This window comes from Drosophila takahashii, chromosome 4 (genome assembly GCF_030179915.1).
Source record: "Drosophila takahashii strain IR98-3 E-12201 chromosome 4, DtakHiC1v2, whole genome shotgun sequence".
NCBI lineage: Eukaryota > Metazoa > Arthropoda > Insecta > Diptera > Drosophilidae > Drosophila > Drosophila takahashii.
The window spans coordinates 2,037,450-2,058,414 of NC_091682.1; the positions used below are offsets into that span (position 1 = coordinate 2,037,450).

The 20,965-nt window shown below is 32.2% G+C and overlaps 1 protein-coding gene across 1 annotated transcript; it reads right to left on the bottom strand.

The window, feature by feature from the left end:
- Positions 1–9,455: 9,455 nt before the first annotated feature.
- Positions 9,456–20,921, bottom strand: myo (growth/differentiation factor myoglianin). The gene is made up of 4 exons (XM_017147914.3): positions 20,572–20,921; positions 13,654–14,740; positions 10,421–10,839; positions 9,456–10,341 (listed from the first exon to the last, which is right to left on the bottom strand). Exons 2-4 carry the CDS (start codon positions 14,711–14,713, stop codon positions 9,973–9,975), a joined length of 1,848 nt encoding a protein of 615 aa, XP_017003403.1. The 5' UTR covers positions 14,714–14,740; positions 20,572–20,921; the 3' UTR covers positions 9,456–9,972.
- Positions 20,922–20,965: the final 44 nt, after the last annotated feature.

The following is a 20,965-nucleotide window of genomic DNA, read 5'->3' on the forward strand; positions in this document are numbered from 1 at the left end:
GGTTAGCCTAAGTATTGGCTTTGTCCAAAGTTTTAAGCACGTCCCTTGAGTTTGGCCTAAATTGGATAACAATAGGCTACAGTTGGCATATACATTCATTTACTATTTATATTCATCTCTATTTTGGAAATGAAAGCGATTTTTAATACTTCAGTTTATTGTGGTCGTATTTATGGTCACATGGCGCATGCTGACGACTTTCTTATTTCGTTGTGTATAATGGACCTGTTTTTAAATTTTTTTTCTTAAATTCATATATCCCAATTTAAATAAAATGACTTTGATTGTCATATTCTAGTGAAATTTTCAAACGGCATACTACGTATGTAGATCCCAATTGAAAACTAGCTAAAGAAATTTTTGCATAATTAAAGACATTTACAACAAACGTAATTAAAATATATTGGATCTTAAAAGTACATGTTATAAAACAAATTCTCTGAAAAATAAAAATTGACTGATAAATTAGCATTAATTTTAAGATCGGCACATAACATATATTATATCAATAGATAAAGTCAGATACAAATAGTTATATATATTTAAAAGTACGATGTATGCCCCACATGTGACAACTACCTTAATAAAGCTTACGATTAATGTGAATAAAAAGACTTATACATTTATAGTCAATCATATTTAATATTTATAACTCAATGTAAATTGCGCGTAATGTTAGAGAAGCCAAAACAGTTCTGTTTGAAATTGGATGTTTTATATTACAAATTATTTTATACCTATGTTATTAAAATTGTGTCCCAAGATTATATTAATATTAATCAATCTAGTCCGAATAATTGTAATAGAGGCTGGCTTATATATTTTTAAATGTATATAATTTTAACATAAAATCTGTAAGGTCAAAAATTCAAACGAGTGAGACTAAATAAAGTTTATTGAGCGCGCAAAATGAACATTTTACATTATTTTATAAACTATAACTAGAACAATTTAATTTCATACAAAAATTACAAAAAAATTGAGCATTTATATATACTATATACCAAATAGAAATATGATATATTCATATATATATATAAATATATATAGTACATGTGTTTATATACACTATGTATAAATATATTTATATATATTATGTAGCCCTAACAAATATTCTTCGTAAGGTAGCATTCTATTGTAAGGAATTCAATGCGTTCTCATATATACGAAGAATCAGTATTTCAAAATAAAATATCTAAGATATATTAGTGGGTAATAATGAACACAGTCTTTGTTTAAATAGAAATATTAAAGATCTAGGGTGCTTGTTTAAACTTATAATAAACTGGAACCGTAAATAATGTTTGATGATAAAGTATACATATATACTATTTTCAATAGATAATCATTACCGTCGAGGAAATAAAGAAACAAAACAACAATGATTTAAACTAAATTTCAAGTGAGAAATTATAATTAGTGTAACATTCGAGTTTTAAAAGTATAACTTAGAATGATTACGGTATCCGCTTGCAATTGCTGAAGTTAGAAGTGTTTATTAGCCCAACATCAATTCAAATTCGAAGTAAATATTTTACAAAGCTTCATGACCTAAAAAGGATAAACTGACATTTTTTGTTGGAGCGACTAACATAATTTGCGTACTATTGAAAATTAAATATTTGTATTGTTACCAATTTACTAAAGGATACAGCTGCAATTAATAAATTTTTTCAAATGCTATTTTCGCTTCCAGCAATGATATAAAATTTAATCTATCCTAGGTTGTATTTTAACGCCACAAATAATTTTCAAAGAAGATTACGTTTAATTATCAAAAAAAAGTTTGATTTAGTTTTCGGGGAATTTAAAAATGTATGCAATAGATGCATTCATAAAAAAGTATAAAAAATTCATTAGGATACCTTAAATCTGCCGTAAATGTTTTATTTTTAGTTATATACGAAATACACATACATTTATTATAGGCTCAAATAATATTTTAATTAGACTCCTTTATAAATTATTTTTAAGAAATATGTACATACGTACACACGAAACGGGGGACAAATATTTTTTTACACAGTTTGTAAGGTTTTACATTTAACTTATTATAATTGGCAGCAAATGTATTTACAACGAATATTTTACAAATGCGAACGACAGAGTACTTTTATAAAGAAATAAATAACAAATAATTATCGCAGAATTAATAAAAAATTCTGTGAATACATAAATAAATGTATGTCTATAAAATATATATTTATTTATCAAATTAAAAAAAATATATAAAAATATAGATTTAAAGTAAGCTCCTCAATACCATAAATAATATGAACAATATTAAAATATCCGTATTGTGTTCGACAGAAAATATAATATCTTAAAAGTACATTTCATATATCGACTTTAATCGGCATACTCTTTTTACTGATTAGTATTCACATTTAAAAGCCGACTTTTTAAGCCGAGGCCCCTAAAATTTATATGAGAAATATTTATGCAAATATAAGTATATATATAGTAATGTATCACTAAATGGTTATATAATAAATTTTTCGGAGATAAATAAATTTTCTTGTTAATAAGTAGGGCACAGGATCGATGGGGCCCAACATTTTCTTATATTTTCTTTGCCTATTTTAAGTATATGGATCAATTTATGTTTATTTTAAGTCCCGTCAAATCCAAATTGTTGTAAGGCCACGTTACGGGCCCAGCACCAAAAGATGAGTCAATCTAAATATGAATGTTCGTCATTTCTTTTGTTGACTTACAAATTGCACTTGTGTTTATACCCTTGCAGAGGGTATTATGATTTCAGTCAGAAGTTTGCAACGCAGTGAAGGAGACGTTTCCGACCCCATAAAGTATATATATTCTTGATCAGCATCACTAGTCGAGTCGATCTAGCCATGTCCGTCTGTCCGTCTGTCCGTCTGTCCGTCTGTCCGTCTGACCGTCTGTCCGTCTGTCCGTCTGTCTGTTTCTACGCAAACTAGTCTCTCAGTTTTTGAGCTATCGGGATGAAACTTTCCCAAAAGTCTTCTTTCTATTGCAGGTAGTATATATGTCGGAGCCGACCGGATCGGACAACTATATCTTATAGCTCCCATAGGAACAATCGGAAAAAAAAACTTTTAAAAATTCTAACTTCGGTGTTTTTTGAAATATTACCTTCTACTTTTGGGGATGTTATTTTTTTAACAGGGACCGTAACAGTTATAAGTTTTACTTTAAAAGTCATCGATTAATCGTTATTCAGCACCTTTTATTTATAAGTCATGACGTAACTGTTATTTCAGACTTTTAAAATAAAAGTCAGAAAATAACAGTTATTTTTTGACCGAAAAAATAAAAGTCCTCCGTAACTTTTATTCATGACTTTTATAATAAAAGTCTAAAAATAACTGTTATTTTTAGACTGAAAAAATAAAAGTCAAGATAACTCTTACGAAAAGACTTATAGTAAAAAAATCATTAAATAACTTTTATTTGGTGATCGAAAATATATAAGTCTTAAATATCTGTTGCTCAATTGGAATTGGAATTTTAAAGGTTGCAATTTGTACTTATACACATGAATTCTTCAACATAATAAGACCTCGAATTCTTCAGACCTAGAGGAACCATTAATGACCATTGTAACAATTTTTAAAGTTCTAACCAATACAGCCATTCATGAATTCTTCAACATAATAAGACCGCGAATTCTTCAGACCTAGAGGAACCATTAATGACCATGGTAACAATTTTTAAAGTTCTGACCAATACAGCCATTCATAAAGTCATAAACATAATAAGACCGCGAATTCTTCAGACCTAGAGGAACCATTAATGACCATTGTAACAATTTTTAAAGTTCTGGCCAATACAGCCATTCATGAATTCTTCAACATAATAAGACCGCGAATTCTTCAGACCTAGAGGAACCATTAATGACCATGGTAACAATTTTTAAAGTTCTGACCAATACAGCCATTCATAAAGTCATAAGCATAATAAGACCGCGAATTCTTCAGACCTAGAGAAACCATAGGCTCTTACATAGTAAAACTTTTTCACCAATCGAACCCCGCAGTGCTACCGAATATGTTCAATATTAAAAATGCATTTGACGTATTTTTATAATATAAAATTTATATTTCATTGAATTTGTTGTTGAGTTTTACAAATAATATTTTTTCAAGCGACTCAGGGCTTATGTTGCTTCTTAAGTCGCTTAAAACTAGTTTCAGTGCCGAAAACGAGCGCTCCACGCTCACTTGTGTGGCCGGCACTGAATGCACGACCCTAGCCAGTTGATATAAATATGGCAATTTAAATTTAACCTTCTCCCAATATTCCATTACGTCAATAGTGGTATCGATTGGCTTAGGGTAGTAGCTTTCAATTTCCCAATAAGCTTCTCTGAGTTTGGCTCCTACTTCGTCACTACTATCCTCTTCATTAGATTCGCTAGGTATTGAATTTAAAAATTCATTTAGCAATGATGATGATGATGATAATGATGATGATGATAATGATGATGATGATGACGATGATAATGATGATGATGATGATGATGAACTTTTGGTTGGTGAATTTACCTATAAAAGTTGTAAAATTTTGTTAACAACGTTTTGTAATCTTTTCATGTTTACATACAAAATTTTTAACAGCAAATATTTGCTGCATGAGGTCCTTTAAATGACGTACTGCGGATATTCGGTTAGCTTCATTCTGTCCTAGAACTCGCCGAAGTCTAGGGTCAAGGAATAGGCTACAGAGAACCACAGAATTGTTTAACAAAATTTCATCTCTTTTTTCGAGGCACTCGGCTAAGAGATCGCTGCAACTATTTTTCATAAGTTTAATATTGAGCTTGAGTTCAATCCACAGCTTGTTGAAGTCTGCCATGTATAGCTGGCTGCTTTGCAGTTTTTTTGTGGCTATGTAGGCGGGCTTAAGTGTTGCTACCAAGGTCTTCAAATAGTCCCAGTCCTCGTTCGCCAATGGGGTAGGTACATGCATCTCACAAAGCTCCCTTAGATTTAGAAGCTGTTTCAGCATCGAGTATGTGGAGTTCCACCTAGTTGACACGTCCATAGGAGGTTGCGTAAAGGATCCATTCATTAGCAGGTTCCTGTAATTATCAAATTTAAAAATTATCTTTAAATAATGTAAAGAATTTGATTTTTAGTTACCTGTAAGAAGGGGTTCTTAATTTTTTTACTAATGTCCTGGCATTATCAACTATTTGGCATGATTGTTGGTCCATGAAGTCCTTCACTGCTAACTGGAGAGTGTGTGCTGCACACTTTACGGACTTTACAGAGTCTATTGAAACTCCTTCAAGTATGTCCATTTCATCATCCCGGGAAGCAATGTCACCTTCATTATCTTCGCAAGTATTCAACAGCTCCACTGATTTAACCATGTTGCGTCCATTGTCAGTCGTAATTGAGAAAACTTGGCTTTTACGAATCGCAAACTGTTTTAAAATGTCGGACACTGTGGCACTAATATTCTCCGCTGTTGATCGCACATTTAACTCTATTATTGCAAGAGTATGAATTACAATTTTGCTTCCATTATAGTACTGCAAGTTTACGCCAAGAATACTTCGATTTAACCTGGTAGCTCCATCAATTTTTAGGGACACCATCCGATTTTTCAGGCCCGAAATCATTTTATTTTTAATGCTGTCGTATTTGTGAGATACCAACTCTATTATATTTCGCGAAGAAATTTTGGGGATGTTCACGCCCATAAAAATTTGATCCGTAAAGAATTGAAATGCCTTCGAGTCAAATAGAGAAAATGGTACTTTTTCGGACGTTACTAGCTCTACGCAAGCGTCCTTTACGTCTTCCGCCGCAAAACAAACGGAAAATTTAATTTTTTTTTCGGGGCTTTCATCATTTTTTTTTTCCATTTCGTCAGGTACGCTGTCTCCATGAACTGACTCCAGATGGCGCCTTAAGTTCGTGACAAAATTTCCGAAAAAAGTTTTGTGGCAAATTTTGCATACCGACAGGTTTTTTACGGAATCGAATTCAAAAAAATTTCGATGAATTAAGTTTTTCTTACGACCCATTTTTAGTAAAAATTTATGACAACCTTTTATGTTGAACTCAACTAATAATGTAACGATGTACAACAAAACCTTTGACAATAAAATATTTGAATAACATATGAATACTCGATTATGTATACGCATATTATTCAATGTCGCGCTAGTAATTATCAAGGCTCGCTATATGAGTTTATGACATCATGAATGGCTGTATTGGTCAGAACTTTAAAAATTGTTACCATGGTCATTAATGGTTCCTCTAGGTCTGAAGAATTCGCGGTCTTATTATGTTGAAGAATTCATGAATGGCTGTATTGGCCAGAACTTTAAAAATTGTTACAATGGTCATTAATGGTTCCTCTAGGTCTGAAGAATTCGCGGTCTTATTATGTTTATGACTTTATGAATGGCTGTATTGGTCAGAACTTTAAAAATTGTTACCATGGTCATTAATGGTTCCTCTAGGTCTGAAGAATTCGCGGTCTTATTATGTTGAAGAATTCATGAATGGCTGTATTGGTTAGAACTTTAAAAATTGTTACAATGGTCATTAATGGTTCCTCTAGGTCTGAAGAATTCGAGGTCTTATTATGTTGAAGAATTCATGTGTATAAGTACAAATTGCAACCTTTAAAATTCCAATTCCAATTGAGCAACAGATATTTAAGACTTATATATTTTCGATCACCAAATAAAAGTTATTTAATGATTTTTTTACTATAAGTCTTTTCGTAAGAGTTATCTTGACTTTTATTTTTTCAGTCTAAAAATAACAGTTATTTTTAGACTTTTATTATAAAAGTCATGAATAAAAGTTACGGAGGACTTTTATTTTTTCGGTCAAAAAATAACTGTTATTCTCTGACTTTTATTTTAAAAGTCTGAAATAACAGTTACTTCATGACCAATTTCAAAAAAGTTACAAAAATTTAGGTCATTGCGGATCTGAATAGACCGCATTAGATTGGTTATGTGACTTTTTTCTCTGATTTTTAGTGGGATCCGAAGTGCAAGATTTTTTTGATTAAAAATTATAAAATAACTGTTATTTTCGGTCCCTGTTTTTTAATATTTCTGAATTTCGAATTAATTATTTAAAAAATCGGACTACTATATCATATAGCTGCCATAGGAACGATCGGAAAATTAATGGAAAAGTAATAGGAAATAAATTCTAGCTTCTTTGGTTTTTGTTGTATTATCTTCTACTCTAGAATATGACTCTTTTTAAATATTTCCGAATTTCAATTTTAATTTTATCGAAATCGGACGACTATATCATATAGCTGCCATAGGAACGATCGGAAAATTAATGGAAAAGTAATAGGAAATAAATTCTAGCTTCTTTGGTTTTTATTGTATTATCTTCTACTCTAGGATATGACTCTTTTTAAATATTAGCGAATTTCAATTTTAATTTAATCAAAATCGGACGACTATATCATATAGCTGCCATAGGAACGATCGGAAAATTAATGGAAAAGTAATAGGAAATAAATTCTAGCTTCTTTGGTTTTTATTGTATTATCTTCTACTCTAGGATATGACTCTTTTTAAATAATTCCGAATTTCAATTTTAATTTGATCAAAATCGGACGACTATATCATATAGCTGTCATAGGAACCATCGGAAAATTAATGATAAATATTAGAAAATTGAACATTTTTGCGATTTGTTAATTAATAGGAATGATCTGCAAGGGTATATAAGCTTCGGCTGGCCGAAGCTAGCTTCCTTTCTTGTTTTAATTTATCTTATTTCATTCTTTCGGCTTTTGGTTTTCTAGGTAAGGGCTAGTACTCAACCAAAACAAACAAAAAGTAGTCCACAACAAAAAACTGTATATGAAAAAGAGTCAAGAAATTTTGTTTCATATGAAGTTTTTTGGTGTGGACGACTTTTGGTTGGGTTGAGTACTAGCCCTAAGGCAAGATTATTCAAATTCGCATTTGTATATCCTTGCGCGGGTATTATAATTTCAAGCAGAAGTTTACAACGAAGTGAAGTACACATTTCGCACCACATAAGAAACATATTCTTGATCAGCTTGACTGACTGATCCCAGCCAGGTCCGAAACGTCCGTCCGTTTCTAAGCAAACGAGTCTCTTAGTTTTAAAGCAGTCGCGTTGAAACTTCCCCAAAAGTCTCGTTCCTATTGCATGTAGTTCATCTGTAATATTCTGTTTTTTGACCATTTAAAAAAAACATCTCATTAAACAAATAGTATTTGGTCTGTATAATAATAAAAGGCAATAAATTAGAGCGTTTTTTAATTCATTGCCAAATTGTTAATAATGCCGCCAAGCCTCACTTAGGGCCGTTTTCTCGTCCGCCTGTTAAATTTAAAGGAAGGTTAAACTCCGATTTTTCATACAATTTCATGGGTTTAACCGTACTTTAAATTTAACAGGCGGACGAGAACGGCCCTTAGAAGAAGAAAATAACAAGGCGCTTAAGATGCGCCGTAAGTAGTATCCCTTATTTAAAAGAGTCTCTGTCGCGAAATTCTACTCTCACAGAAGGAGAAGTAAAAGAGTTTGAGCATTGAAAATGTACTATTTCTTCTAACTAAAATTGTATATAAAATTCGGCTCGCCAAAGTAAGCTTCCTTTCTTTCAGGGACTGCAAATAGGTGTTACGACTTAAATCAAAATTCAGGCTAAATCAGCGTCCAAAAAATACTTACTTAGTATGATTCGGCAAATGGGAAAACGTGGTAGGCCTCTTTTTCAATTTGTATTTTATTTATTAAAAACAACAGAGAACGCTATAGTCGGGTGACCCGACTATCAGATATCCGTTACTCAGCTTAAGGGAGTGAGAGGGAAATAGAGATATAAAACTTTGATCGCGCACAATTTTTTAACGAATGGTCCGATTTGAAAAATTTCTTTTACATTTCTATAGGTATTGATAAACACAATAAAACTGCATGTATACTTCTCTGAAATCTTTAAAGGGTGGCCCCAGACATTTTTTTAAAATCGTTTAAGGCGATTGTGGGCGTTGGAGGGGGCGTGGCACCTTTTTAAAACAAACTTGCCAAAGAATATGTGTGGGTAATCCCAACTTTCTAGCTTTTGTAGTATCCGAGATCTCAGCGACGGTTAGACAGACAGACGGACATGGCTAGATCGACTTGGCTAGTGATGTTAATCAATAATATGTATACTTTATGGGGTCGGAAAACTTCAAACTTCTGACTGAAATCATAATACCCTCTCCAAGGGTATAATAAAGTTTGTTTTAAATTTTGGATTTTGTGATGCTACTCCGGTAACGGCTTTGCGCCTAATATTTGAATTTCAGTATTAATCAACGTGATTTCTTAATTTCCATGCTGCACAGAGTCTTAAACCCATTTAACTTAATTAGGGCTACCTCAAGTATAGGGCAACCGAGTTTTCAGTCTATGTTTAAGAGACATTATACCCCCAGAGACACCACCTTCAAATAATTTGCTTAGAAGTGTTTTTTTTATATTAAAGACATTATATACAAGCTCGATAGCTAAATTAAGTTTTTTAATTCGTCATACACTTTTTTTATTTAAAACATTTTTTGTTGGTTGCTTTTCACTTAAAATCACTAAGGTATTTGTCATGTAGTAAAGAATAAATTCATTGTTTAAAAAAAGGTTTATATTCATTTTCCTCTCATGACCTAATATATATAGGAGTATGCTAAAAATACCATAATTAGCAGCAAGGCTTTTCTCTCTTTAACTGCAACTTGAATCTTAACTATACAATTTTAGAAGCGACTCTTAATATGGTAAATATTCAATTATAGCATGCAATCCGACTAATTTTTTCTGTTACAAAATATATATTTTTTGTCAAATCTGGGGGTTATACATTATACTAGCTTTCTCAAACAGCTAAATATTTTTTGTATGTGTATTTACAACAATTATTTTTAAGTTCTATGTTATAAAAAAACCACTTGTGGGGTTGCCTCCTTTTTTTCCGCTAGGAACAGCTGCAACCCTCGACAGACATATTTGGTATAACACTTAACACCAGGTTATGGTTATCGTCAAAATATAACAAACTTAAGGAACTCATTTTTGTTGGTGAGCAACACGGTGTGGCCGACGTAGTTAAGGCTGCTAAATGTGTATGTGGATATTGCTCTAGGTAACCAACTTTGCAATCTCCACTGCAGAAGTATGCATCAAATGACGTTGGTGCCACAACGAAATGCCATCCAAAGCTGGTGAAGTTAACTTTAAGTGGATATCGACAACATCGCATGTCATGATCATTTTCTGTGCAGTCCATATATACGCTGCGCCTTCTCCGATTCTTTTTTTGTGACCCAATTTCTATATGAACTGTCTAAAATAAAGTGAATTTAAATATAAAAAATAACGTTAGTTTATTTTAGAAATTTATTTTCAATTTCAAGGTTACGTACCAACGGATTTTTTGATGTATTATCAGTGGTCACTACTAATGGCTTCATCCAGGGTTGTGCTCCTTTTATAAGAATTTCTTGCGTGGTGTTTGACCCAAGATCCCCAAAAAGAGATTTTAAATCAACGTTAACCCATTGGCCTAGGCCTGACGGAATACTTCGACGAAACTCAAATATTTTTCCTTTATGAGTAAAGCTTGTGGTATTTGCACGCTTCATAGCACGGTGAATGATCACTACAATATCTTTACTTGGCTGATTATTAATCTCTCCAATGAGCTCCGGCTGATGTTTGTTTATCCAGTCCCAACCACGTAAATACAAATGAAGCGTGGCGTATGATAAATCCGTATAGCTAACGTCAATTTTAAACCGAAAAACGTCGGCATTACGGTTGTGTCGGACATGAGGTTGAATTTCTAAATGAACAAAATAGTAAAATTAATTTTAAAAAATTTAATTTTTAAGTTTAAGCTTCACTAAGATATTCATAAACTAAATTAACTTTTTAATTAATAGAACGGTATAGTTGACTGTTCTTTGACTTACTGCTTAACATGGTATTGAGTATACACATGTGGCATGTACCTATATACATTAGGGTGGACTTTTTTAAGGTCAACGGAGCTCAGCATCTTAAATGGTAGGTTTCTGTGTCCAATAAGTTTATGCGAAAACAGAACAATTTTATTTCATCGTTTAGGCGGTGCGCAATGGCCCTAAAGTTTCGCTAAAAATTAAGTGTAAAACTAGGAATTTACCCCATTGCATTTCTTGTCAGGTTTAATATTTTTCTTCTTTTTTTATACAAGTAGAAATTTATTTCATGAATATTAACAGTTGGACGTAGCCTAGCCTGTAGAGCTTCTGTCTTCGAACAAAAAGGACCGAGTTCGATCCCCGACCCACCATTTTTTTTTGTGACTCACAATAAAATAGGGATTTTATTTTACATTTTTGAAGATTAACTATCACTTTTGCGTTCGCCAATAAAAATTATCGTCAAAGAAATGCTGTCTTAGCATACAACGATATTGACTATTATTTTTCAGGGAAAGTCATTCATTATTCGTTATTATTGTTATTTTTAAGGGGTTATATACCTTTTTGAGCGAAAAAAATTGAGGGAACTTTGGATTTTTTTTCAGGTGTGTAGCAATTTACTTATGAAACTGAAGTTATTATTTATTGATAGTACATGTTTTTATCGAAACAACAAGCGTTTGATCTTGAAAATATATGAATAATTTACAAAGTTATGACAATTCTCTCGGAACCCTTTTTTTTTTAAGCGGCTTTTCAAGAATATTTGCTTTTTTCTGCATACAGTAACAATTTTTCCAAAAAGTTGATTTTTCGAGTACTAAAAATTTTATTAAAAAATTTTTTTCTGCGAAATCAAAATTGACGCATAAAAACTGAATCGTTCACGAACTCGGCACAATCATTACGAATAATTTAAAAAAAACATGAAGATCGATCAAACAGTTCTTGTGCAATCGTGGTCACCGCAAGCCGCTTTAAAAAAAAAAGGGTTCCGAGAGAATTGCCATAACTTTGTAAATTATTCATATATTTTCAAGATCAAACGCTTGTTGTTTCGATAAAAACATGTACTATCAATAAATAATAACTTCAGTTTCATAAATAAATTGCTACACACCTGAAAAAAAATCCAAAGTTCCCTCAATTTTTTTCGCTCAAAAAGGTATATAACCCCTTAAGTTGTAATTGTCTCCCAGGGACTCGAATTTTATCAACGACTTCATCCCTTGTTAAAAAGCTCGGGAAAGTGATTAAGATACTTTTTAAAATACTGTCAAAGTACAAAATCAAGTCTACGGCATCTAGATGAATCTGAAAAATGCGTAATAAACTATAAAACCGTTGCGCACCGACAAAAACTAATTATTTTTTACTTTTTCTTTATTTTATGGATTTAGGATACAAAAAGGCTATATAGAGAGAGCATGGCCTTAAAAATTTCATACAAAAAAAGTCCACCCTAATGTACATATATGTACTAGACCTCTGCATGAATGCATTCAATAAATTATTTTGTTTTATGTGAACAAATGAATTTGAATTTTAATTTGAATAAAACTAAGTGAATTTGGATTTGGATGAAAGGCATGAATTCCAAAATTTAGTAGTTCAATTTGCCTAAATTTTAATGTTTAAAATTTAAACACCATGTACTTAACACTGTTTTATTTCTCAACTATTGGTTCTTTTGAGCAGGGGTCGAAAATAATGAATTTTTTTTTTTGAGTAAAAAACGAAAATCTCTATTAATTAATTATTTTGTAGGCGAAAAAAAATATCGCTCAGAAATAATGATTATTTTGTGAGCGATATTATTTTGCTTAGAAATATCACTCAATGTTAGATTGCTGCCCCCCTACGCTGAATTTTACAAAGATTTAAATGTGCTCTTGTAGGTAGAACAACGAAGCACTTATCCAGTTAAGAAAAAAATAAATTTTCTTTGTATAAACTGCTTAAAAAAAACAAAAAAACTTGTTGTATATAAAAACACTTTCTGTGGAAATCGAACTCGTGCTTACAGCTCGGTGGACTAACACCCAACCCACATGTCGGGTTGGATATAAGTGGAATAGGTCTTAGCACCTTAGGACCTTAAGCCTTTATTTCATTTATATTATGTTGTTATTGTTATTGTTGTTATTGTTAAGTCGTTTTACTAATATATAAATGACATAAAGTCCTAAGGTGACTACAACTTTTTGTAGTTATGCATACCTCTTGTAAACTAAAACCGCGTTTTAAAAAGTTTATACAAAGAAATTAACTAAATGTGTGCTCCGTGGTTCTGCCTACAAGCACAAATTTAAAACTATTTAAAATTCCGTATAGAACGGCTGCAATCGCACTTTGAGTGATATTTTTAAGCTAAATAATATCGCTCACATAATAATCATTATTCCTGAGCGATATTTTTTTTCGCTTACAAAATAATCATTAAGTGGGGATTTTTATTTTTTTCACTTATAATGATTGCGGTCCCTGCTTTTTAGGGGGCAATAATACCTTTTCTTAAATTTAGTTTGCTTCTCCAAATTGATCTATTATTTTAGAAAGTAATATCAAAGAAAATTGATAAGCAAATATCTTAAAGGTAGCTTTAAGGTATTTGGTTTAATAGAAAATTTCTCTCGAAATGGGCATTAAGACTCAGTAAGTAAACACTAAAATAAATGATATGTACTTACGTTCGGGAAAGATGTAAATGTTGCTAATGTGTGAAAGAATTCCCTCGTATTCCTCTCCATTGTTTTTAGTGGGAATATCCGTTTTTGTATCTTGATTTTTATTCAACTCTATTCCTTGCATTAATTGAAATTCATTAACAGCGTTAGCATCATCTCCTTGCATTTGAGAGGACGAACTTTCTTCATATGAATCAGTCATAGTGTCGCTGGCATAAGTGTCATTTGACTTAAAACTTTCTGGGACTGATGAATGAGATTCGTCTGCATTTGTCATGCGACTCCAAACTGAATTTGTCGAGGACGTATTAAAGTCCTTATAAAAATTATCTATTATATTTTGTGGTACTGATATTGGTTTGGTTATATTAGGAAGTTTTTTTAAATTTAAGCGCATAAGTATATGCATTTTAATTGACTCTAAACTGTCCACTTTGGCTTTCTCACGCAATTGACGTTGCAGCATACTTTCTATATTGAGAAGGGTATTGCGGTACATAGACACACTTTGAACTTTTGTGAAATCTTCTGAAACTGATACCTTTGGTAGGGAAGAACTTTTTTTGGCCAGCTTACTTTGTACTTTTATTTGGAATAATTCAGTATTTTCATTAATTTGGTCCTCGGCAGATATCGAAGAGTCGTTTTTTTCAGAAAGTACGTTTGTGTTAATATTTTTTTCGTTACTCAACAAAACGATTTCCGGACTAACGCTGCTGTTGGAAGAATTACTGAAGCTTTTTATTTCAGTCTCAGCATTAGCACTGTGTGCAGCCGCTAGGATTAAAACTACGGCGACTGCTAGACATCGGTTTACAAGGAAATTACATCTCGAACGTCCAAGTATAATCATTCGATCGTTTCTTCTCGTTTTGCAGTCACAGAAAAATCTGCAAGGAACTGGAAACCTGATTTCGTTGTGGTGTACTCTTATGTGAATATCTGTGATTGAGTGGTTTTGTTGAGTATTTTCATTTAAAATGCTATTATCTTTGGATATGGGTGGATGATATGGATCGTAAGTCTTATATTTTTTCCAACCGCAGCATGATTTGGCCAGCATGATTTTTGATCAAACCGTTGTTGAGTGCTGAAAAAAGCTTTTTTTTATAAATACATTGTTAAATAAAATCCAGGACGTCACTTCATATGTCAATAATATTAACACTTATGCAGCGTGCGCCATCAAAATTTTTATTTTCTGAAAGTGACTTTACTGACAATGTGACTTATACACTCAGAAAAAAAAATTTCCTTAATTTAAGTCCATTGACCTTGATTTAAGGAATAATGGCTTTAAAATGGCTAAATAAGGCTATACATGGACTTAAAAATTTTTATCCCATATACATTTTAAGTCTACATGGACTAAAAATGGACCTAAGTCCATGTAACAGTCCATATGGCCTTAAGTCCAAAATTAGTCCATGTAGACTTAAAATGTATATGGGATGAAAACTTTTAAGTCCATGAATAGCCTTATTTAGCCATTTTTAGTCCATCGTTCCTTAATTTAAGGAACGTGGACTTAAATCAAGGTAATTTTTTTTTCTGGGTGTACGGGCGTGTTTTGGAAATCTGTACCAACCAAAGGCAGTTGGTTTTGTTCATAGATGTAGGTAAGAACCATAACGGCTTTTGGTTGGAAAAGATTGCGTTAATTTCTCAAGGGTAACATAAATCTCTTTTCAACAATAAAATAATATCAATTCCAACTGATTTTGGTAGAAAACAAATTTATTTGTTATCCCGAAAAGTGTTACGTAAAAGCGTGCATTATCCGTTCAAAACGTTCGAATTTTAAGAAGAGACATAAAAATCGAGCGTTACTTATGTATTTCTTCATATTTACTATTACATTTTCAAACATTCGTTGAACATTTGGAAACTTTTCTCTTCTTCTATCCACAGGGTTCCTATGGGATAAAATCAGAACATTCTACTTTTAGTCGCATGTCAATAGTGCGCCCAATCTAAGCACACTATAAAGTTAGAAAATTGACAAAAAAACAAAAGAGAACGCTATAGTCGGGTTTGTGTCCCGACTATTTAATACCCGTCACTCGGCTAAAGGGAGTGCAAGGGAGATGGATATATAAAATTTTTTGATTGCGTATAACTATTTAATGAATGGTCCGATTAGAAAAATGTCTTTTACATTTCGATAGGTATAAGTATACACAACAAAATTGCATTTATACTTCTTGGAAATCTTTAAAGGTGTGGGCGCCAGACAAATCGCTCGTCTGAAATAAACTTGCACTGCGTAGGAAGCCCAAGAATATGTGTGGGAAATCTCAACCTTTTAGCTTTTGTAGTTTCCGAGATCTCAGCGTTCATACGGACAGACAGAAATGAAATGAAAAGAATCAGCTTAATGTGACAGTCAGAACAAAAGTTATTAATTTTTTCCCAAAACATCCCATTTTGTGTAAGTTGAGACAACCGTTTTTCATACAAAAAGGCCTTAGGCCAACAGAGGCCGCTTTCTGCCTAATACATTTCTTCGATATTAGTGGATTTGATTTTAATTGTTATTTGGTCTAAGTTCTTAAAAAATGGATGGGAAATAATTTACGACGAACTAAAATTGATTAAATTAACATAAATAAATAGTTCCTTATAGTTTGGAGTACTTTTTGTGTGAGTATTATTGACTTTTAAAAGTGTCTCAACTTACAGACCTCTTTTTCAAAATGTCGTTTTTTGGGACTTTTCAAAAAAAATAATTTTTCAGTTTTCCCTAAGGAAAAAAAATATTTTTTTTTGTTTTTTATTAAGCTAATAGACTCACCTTTCGATCAGTACCAAATGCGTAAAGTTTAATAAGTGAATGTCGAAATGGCAGATTAAAAACAAAAGGTGTACCAACCTACAGACCTCTCCCCTACATATAAATACTTGTTGTCCATATTATAGGAATTGCCTTGAAAAATTATCCAGGGACACTCAAATTATATTTTTCACCCTTTTCTTCCTATAAGAGCTATAGAATATAGACGTCCGATCGGAACGCGTTTCAAACTTAATCTGCGTATACTTTTAGGACGGCTGTGCAAGTTTCAAATCGCTAGCTTTTAAACTGAGCTTGCAAACGGTATTGAATAAGACGGACACACAGTGGGGCGAAAAAGCCAAAAGTCTGCCTTAAATCAGCGGAGCACTATATCGAATATCTTTTAATGGGGCATTGTTAAAGGCAATTAAATATGTAAAAAAAACATCATAAGGTGAATTTTTTTAGTGAAAATTTTTTGTTGTAGGAAATTTTTAAGAAAAAAAATGATTTTTTTCAAGAAAACAAATACAAAAAAATTCTTTATAGGGTTCTAAGTTTCCCAATATTTTTTGTTTAATTAACTTGATTTTAAAAACAAAAATTTTTCAAATCGGTCAACTATATCTTATAGCTGTCATGTAAACGCTTATTACAAAGGGGCATTTTTCGGTTCTATTTCAATATTGGTTTATATAAATTGGGATTAAGTCATTATTTATCATTTTAGCTCTATGATTACCTTTTTTTTTTAATTGGTCAATGATATCTTATAGATGTCATAGAATCAATCAAGGAAATATAGCATATTTTCAAAAAAAACTGGTAGAAACCGGTATTTATTTCATATCTGTATTTTTAGTAAAATAACATAATTTAAAATTTTAAACCCAAATTTGTTTATTAATTTATCATTATCTTCATCAATACCTTCACATTAGTAAAAAATCTTCATGATGTTAGGGCGCGCGGATGTACCAGGGCTGACGATATTTCAAATTAAGAAACATTTCTTGCTAACTTAAACTGCGGTTTTCTCAGAAGAGGCACAAAAGGGCAGGCTAATTTTTTCAATATGTAGTTAAATATCTAAACTTTTTTTTAAAAAAAGAATTAAACGGGGATCTAGGGTGTAACACTACTTTACGTCCAAGAATATCCAAAAAATCCCAATTTTTTTGGACCACTTTTAAAAAATTAAAAAAAACAGTAATTATGTATCTAAAATTTTAATTTTTTTTTTTAATATATTAAGAATTGGTTGCTCTTAAAATTTCAATCGTCACATATACAACTTAGACCCTTGGGCGCTTTCAGAAAAATTAAAAAAAAAAAAAAAATTTTGGCAGGCTTTTTGTTCTAGGCGCCCCAGTGTGGGACATGGATATATCGACTCCGATATTGCTCCTGATCAAGAATATATATACTTTATGGGGTCGGAAACGTCTCCTTCACTGCATTACAAACTTCTGTCTAAAATTATAAGGGTATAAAAATATCTTTTCTTCAAGTTTCAAGCTTTTTGGCTTGGTTGACGACCTCAGAGAATTGCCCTTGGTATACAATCCCTTTGGTTTGTGCAACACCTTTCGATTGGCGTATCGTCTGTACACACTTTCCTTGAGTGCTTCGTCACTAGGTGAACTGCCGTCTAAGCACATATTAAAATCGATAATAGTAAAACTGTCCCCAAGAACGGAATTGTAAATTTTACCCATCACATGACTCATTTGACCTATCTCAGCAACAAAATATATTAAATAGTATCCAAAGCAAAAACAAAATACACGTTACTTTTTTCAACAGTAGTTGTAACTATACGAATGATCCAATTTTACCCATAATTTTTTTTTGTAAATTATGATTCTATTTTGACGATCGCAATAGAAAATCAATAAAAGACGAGCGTAACACTAGTAAGCTTCCTTTTCTTTCTACATTACACATTGCTGCTGTCTGATCGCTAATACACGCAAAAATAATTTCGACGCTAGCATGTTGAATATTTTTTTAAGCGGCAATTAATTTATACAGTGGGTTAAGCCATTTTCTTAAGGATCAGAGTTCCAATCAGGCAAGCGTAGTGAAAATTTAATATTGGGCCAAGTATTTGTAGAATCTTTCTCATATTTGATAGACTATGATTCACCTACACAAAATTTGTGAAAGTGATTTTGTATGTATTGTGGGGATTGTATGTACGGATTTTTTGTACCTCAAAAATTTGGAAAATACGCCTATAAAAACTTTTCAAAGTGATTCAAATAGTATAAATCCGATCGGCAAGCGCTTTAACCCTGAACAAGGTATTCATAAAAAATAAGACTTGGAATGATCACTGTGGACGGCAGTCCACGTAGTGACGAAGCGCACCAGGAGAGTGTGCGAAGGCGAGTACTATTATATAGCCGCAGAATTGAAAATCATCTGTGATGGTCCGATCATAACGAGTGATACACCAATCGAAAGGTATCGCAAAAACTAACAGGATTGCATACCAAGACTTAATCAATTTCAATTGGTTTGGGAGAGAGGGCGGTGAATGTGTGAAAGTGAAAATTTAAAAAATTGGAGCTGTTGGGGCCGGTGGGGATAGCTGGTCTCTCGCAATATGCTTGTTGTATTCATATTAAAATGCGCCTAATATGAGGGGTCATATCGCAAAATCCAATGCTCCATTCAGAAAACAAGATTTTCTTCTTTCCAAAATGAAATAATTTGGCCCTTTGTTTGTGGGTATGCATTAAATCGTGGTTTTAGGATCCTTAACTAAATTTTACTGTGTTTAGCAGCAAGATATGAAAAACGTTTGCTCTACAACTTTTGGAAAAACCGCTAGTTTGGCGGGAAATCATTAGAAAAAGCTAGATTTTGACGGTTTATAGTTTCTAAATGACTAAAGCTACACCCTTGTTCTATACCTCGTTAAAAAGGTAATTTAATATGCTAATCGCGTCCCCTCGGTAAAATTGGCTAAATGCAATAGTTTAAAATGTTTGGCTAAAAGTTGTTTTTTTAAATCACTTTTTGGCTATTTTCTTCAAAACGGCTCTAACGATTTCGTTTTGAATTTGATACTATATAGCCCTTGAGATATCTCAACTTTTGATATATAACACTTTTTGTCATAAAAATGCGCGTTTGGATGTAATTCAGCGATGAAAAGTGCAACTCGTTTCAGTTTAGTATGGAAAATCTGGATGCTTACTTAAATGCCCAAAAACCAATTTGACAAATTCTTCTAATATAAAACTTCTAATATAAAACAAAAACATTTCTTAACGAGGTAAAAAAGTAGTGACGACCGCACCATCAACATACAAAAGTTCTGATATCACATTTTGTGACGAAAAATGCTTGTACATTCGACTTAACAAATATACTTTATAAAATGTTCTCATTCGGCACGCTGCAATAGAATATGCTTTTGAAGACGAAATTCTTAAATATTTTACAGAAGCAGATCGAATGAGAATATTTTTCGAGAGAACATTTTTCGTCACAAAATGTGATATCAGAACTTTTGTATGTTGTTATTCATTACACCGCTCAAAATATGTTCACAAAAAGGTACAATTTTAAAGTTTTATGAAAGCTATATAAATTAGACCATGATCAACCAACACAAATTTTCTGGAAATTGACTTTGTATGAAACAGTTTATTAACGGCTGACCAAAATTCAGCAATTCAACAGCTTAGGGAATACCCAGAATATTTGCATTGTTTGGGAGCTTCTTGTCTTGGCAGCTAAATGCGTCAATGGAAAACGACCACCCTAATATGCACACAGTCATACAATTTAGTTTATGCATGTGTATATATATGAACGCAAAGATCGTTCATAAACGTTTCACATGAGTCCTCTTGATGACCACTCTATTGTATTCAATTAAAACCATTTATAAACATAATAAATTGTTGTGCTCTTGAACTTCAGTTCATCGTTGAAAGTGCAGTATGCCCCTTTACAAACAGAGCAACGTAAATCAGATACCATAAATGTACCATTATAATATACATATGAACACACATATGTATGTGTGCATATAAACACATTTGTATGTATGTATGGGAGTATTTGTAGGAACGTGTATGTACACTTATAATATTTTAGCGATAACAAACATTTATAGGAACACGTACCAATTGTACATAAGTACATATATAATTATCTATTGGTATTTATTTATATTCATACACTTGTACAGCCGAATTCTATTTCGAACACTAGGCAATTGTGTGTATTTACATGTACTTATTGAATGTTTTATATTAAACTAACAGTTGAGCTATAGCTTCGCACATATTTCACTTGCTTCGCGTTATTATTAATTCGAGTATTCATCGCCAAGAAACACATAGTTAGCTGCAGTAAATGAGGGTATCCAAATACGAAGTAGTAATTATGTTTTTCCCACAGAGAATAGAGAACCAAAATATGGAATCCAGAGATTCTGTTCTGCTGGCTGTGCGGTTGGATGACGAGGTGGAACTGAGCAGCTGATCAGAGGCGATAATGCTGAACAGCCATTTACTT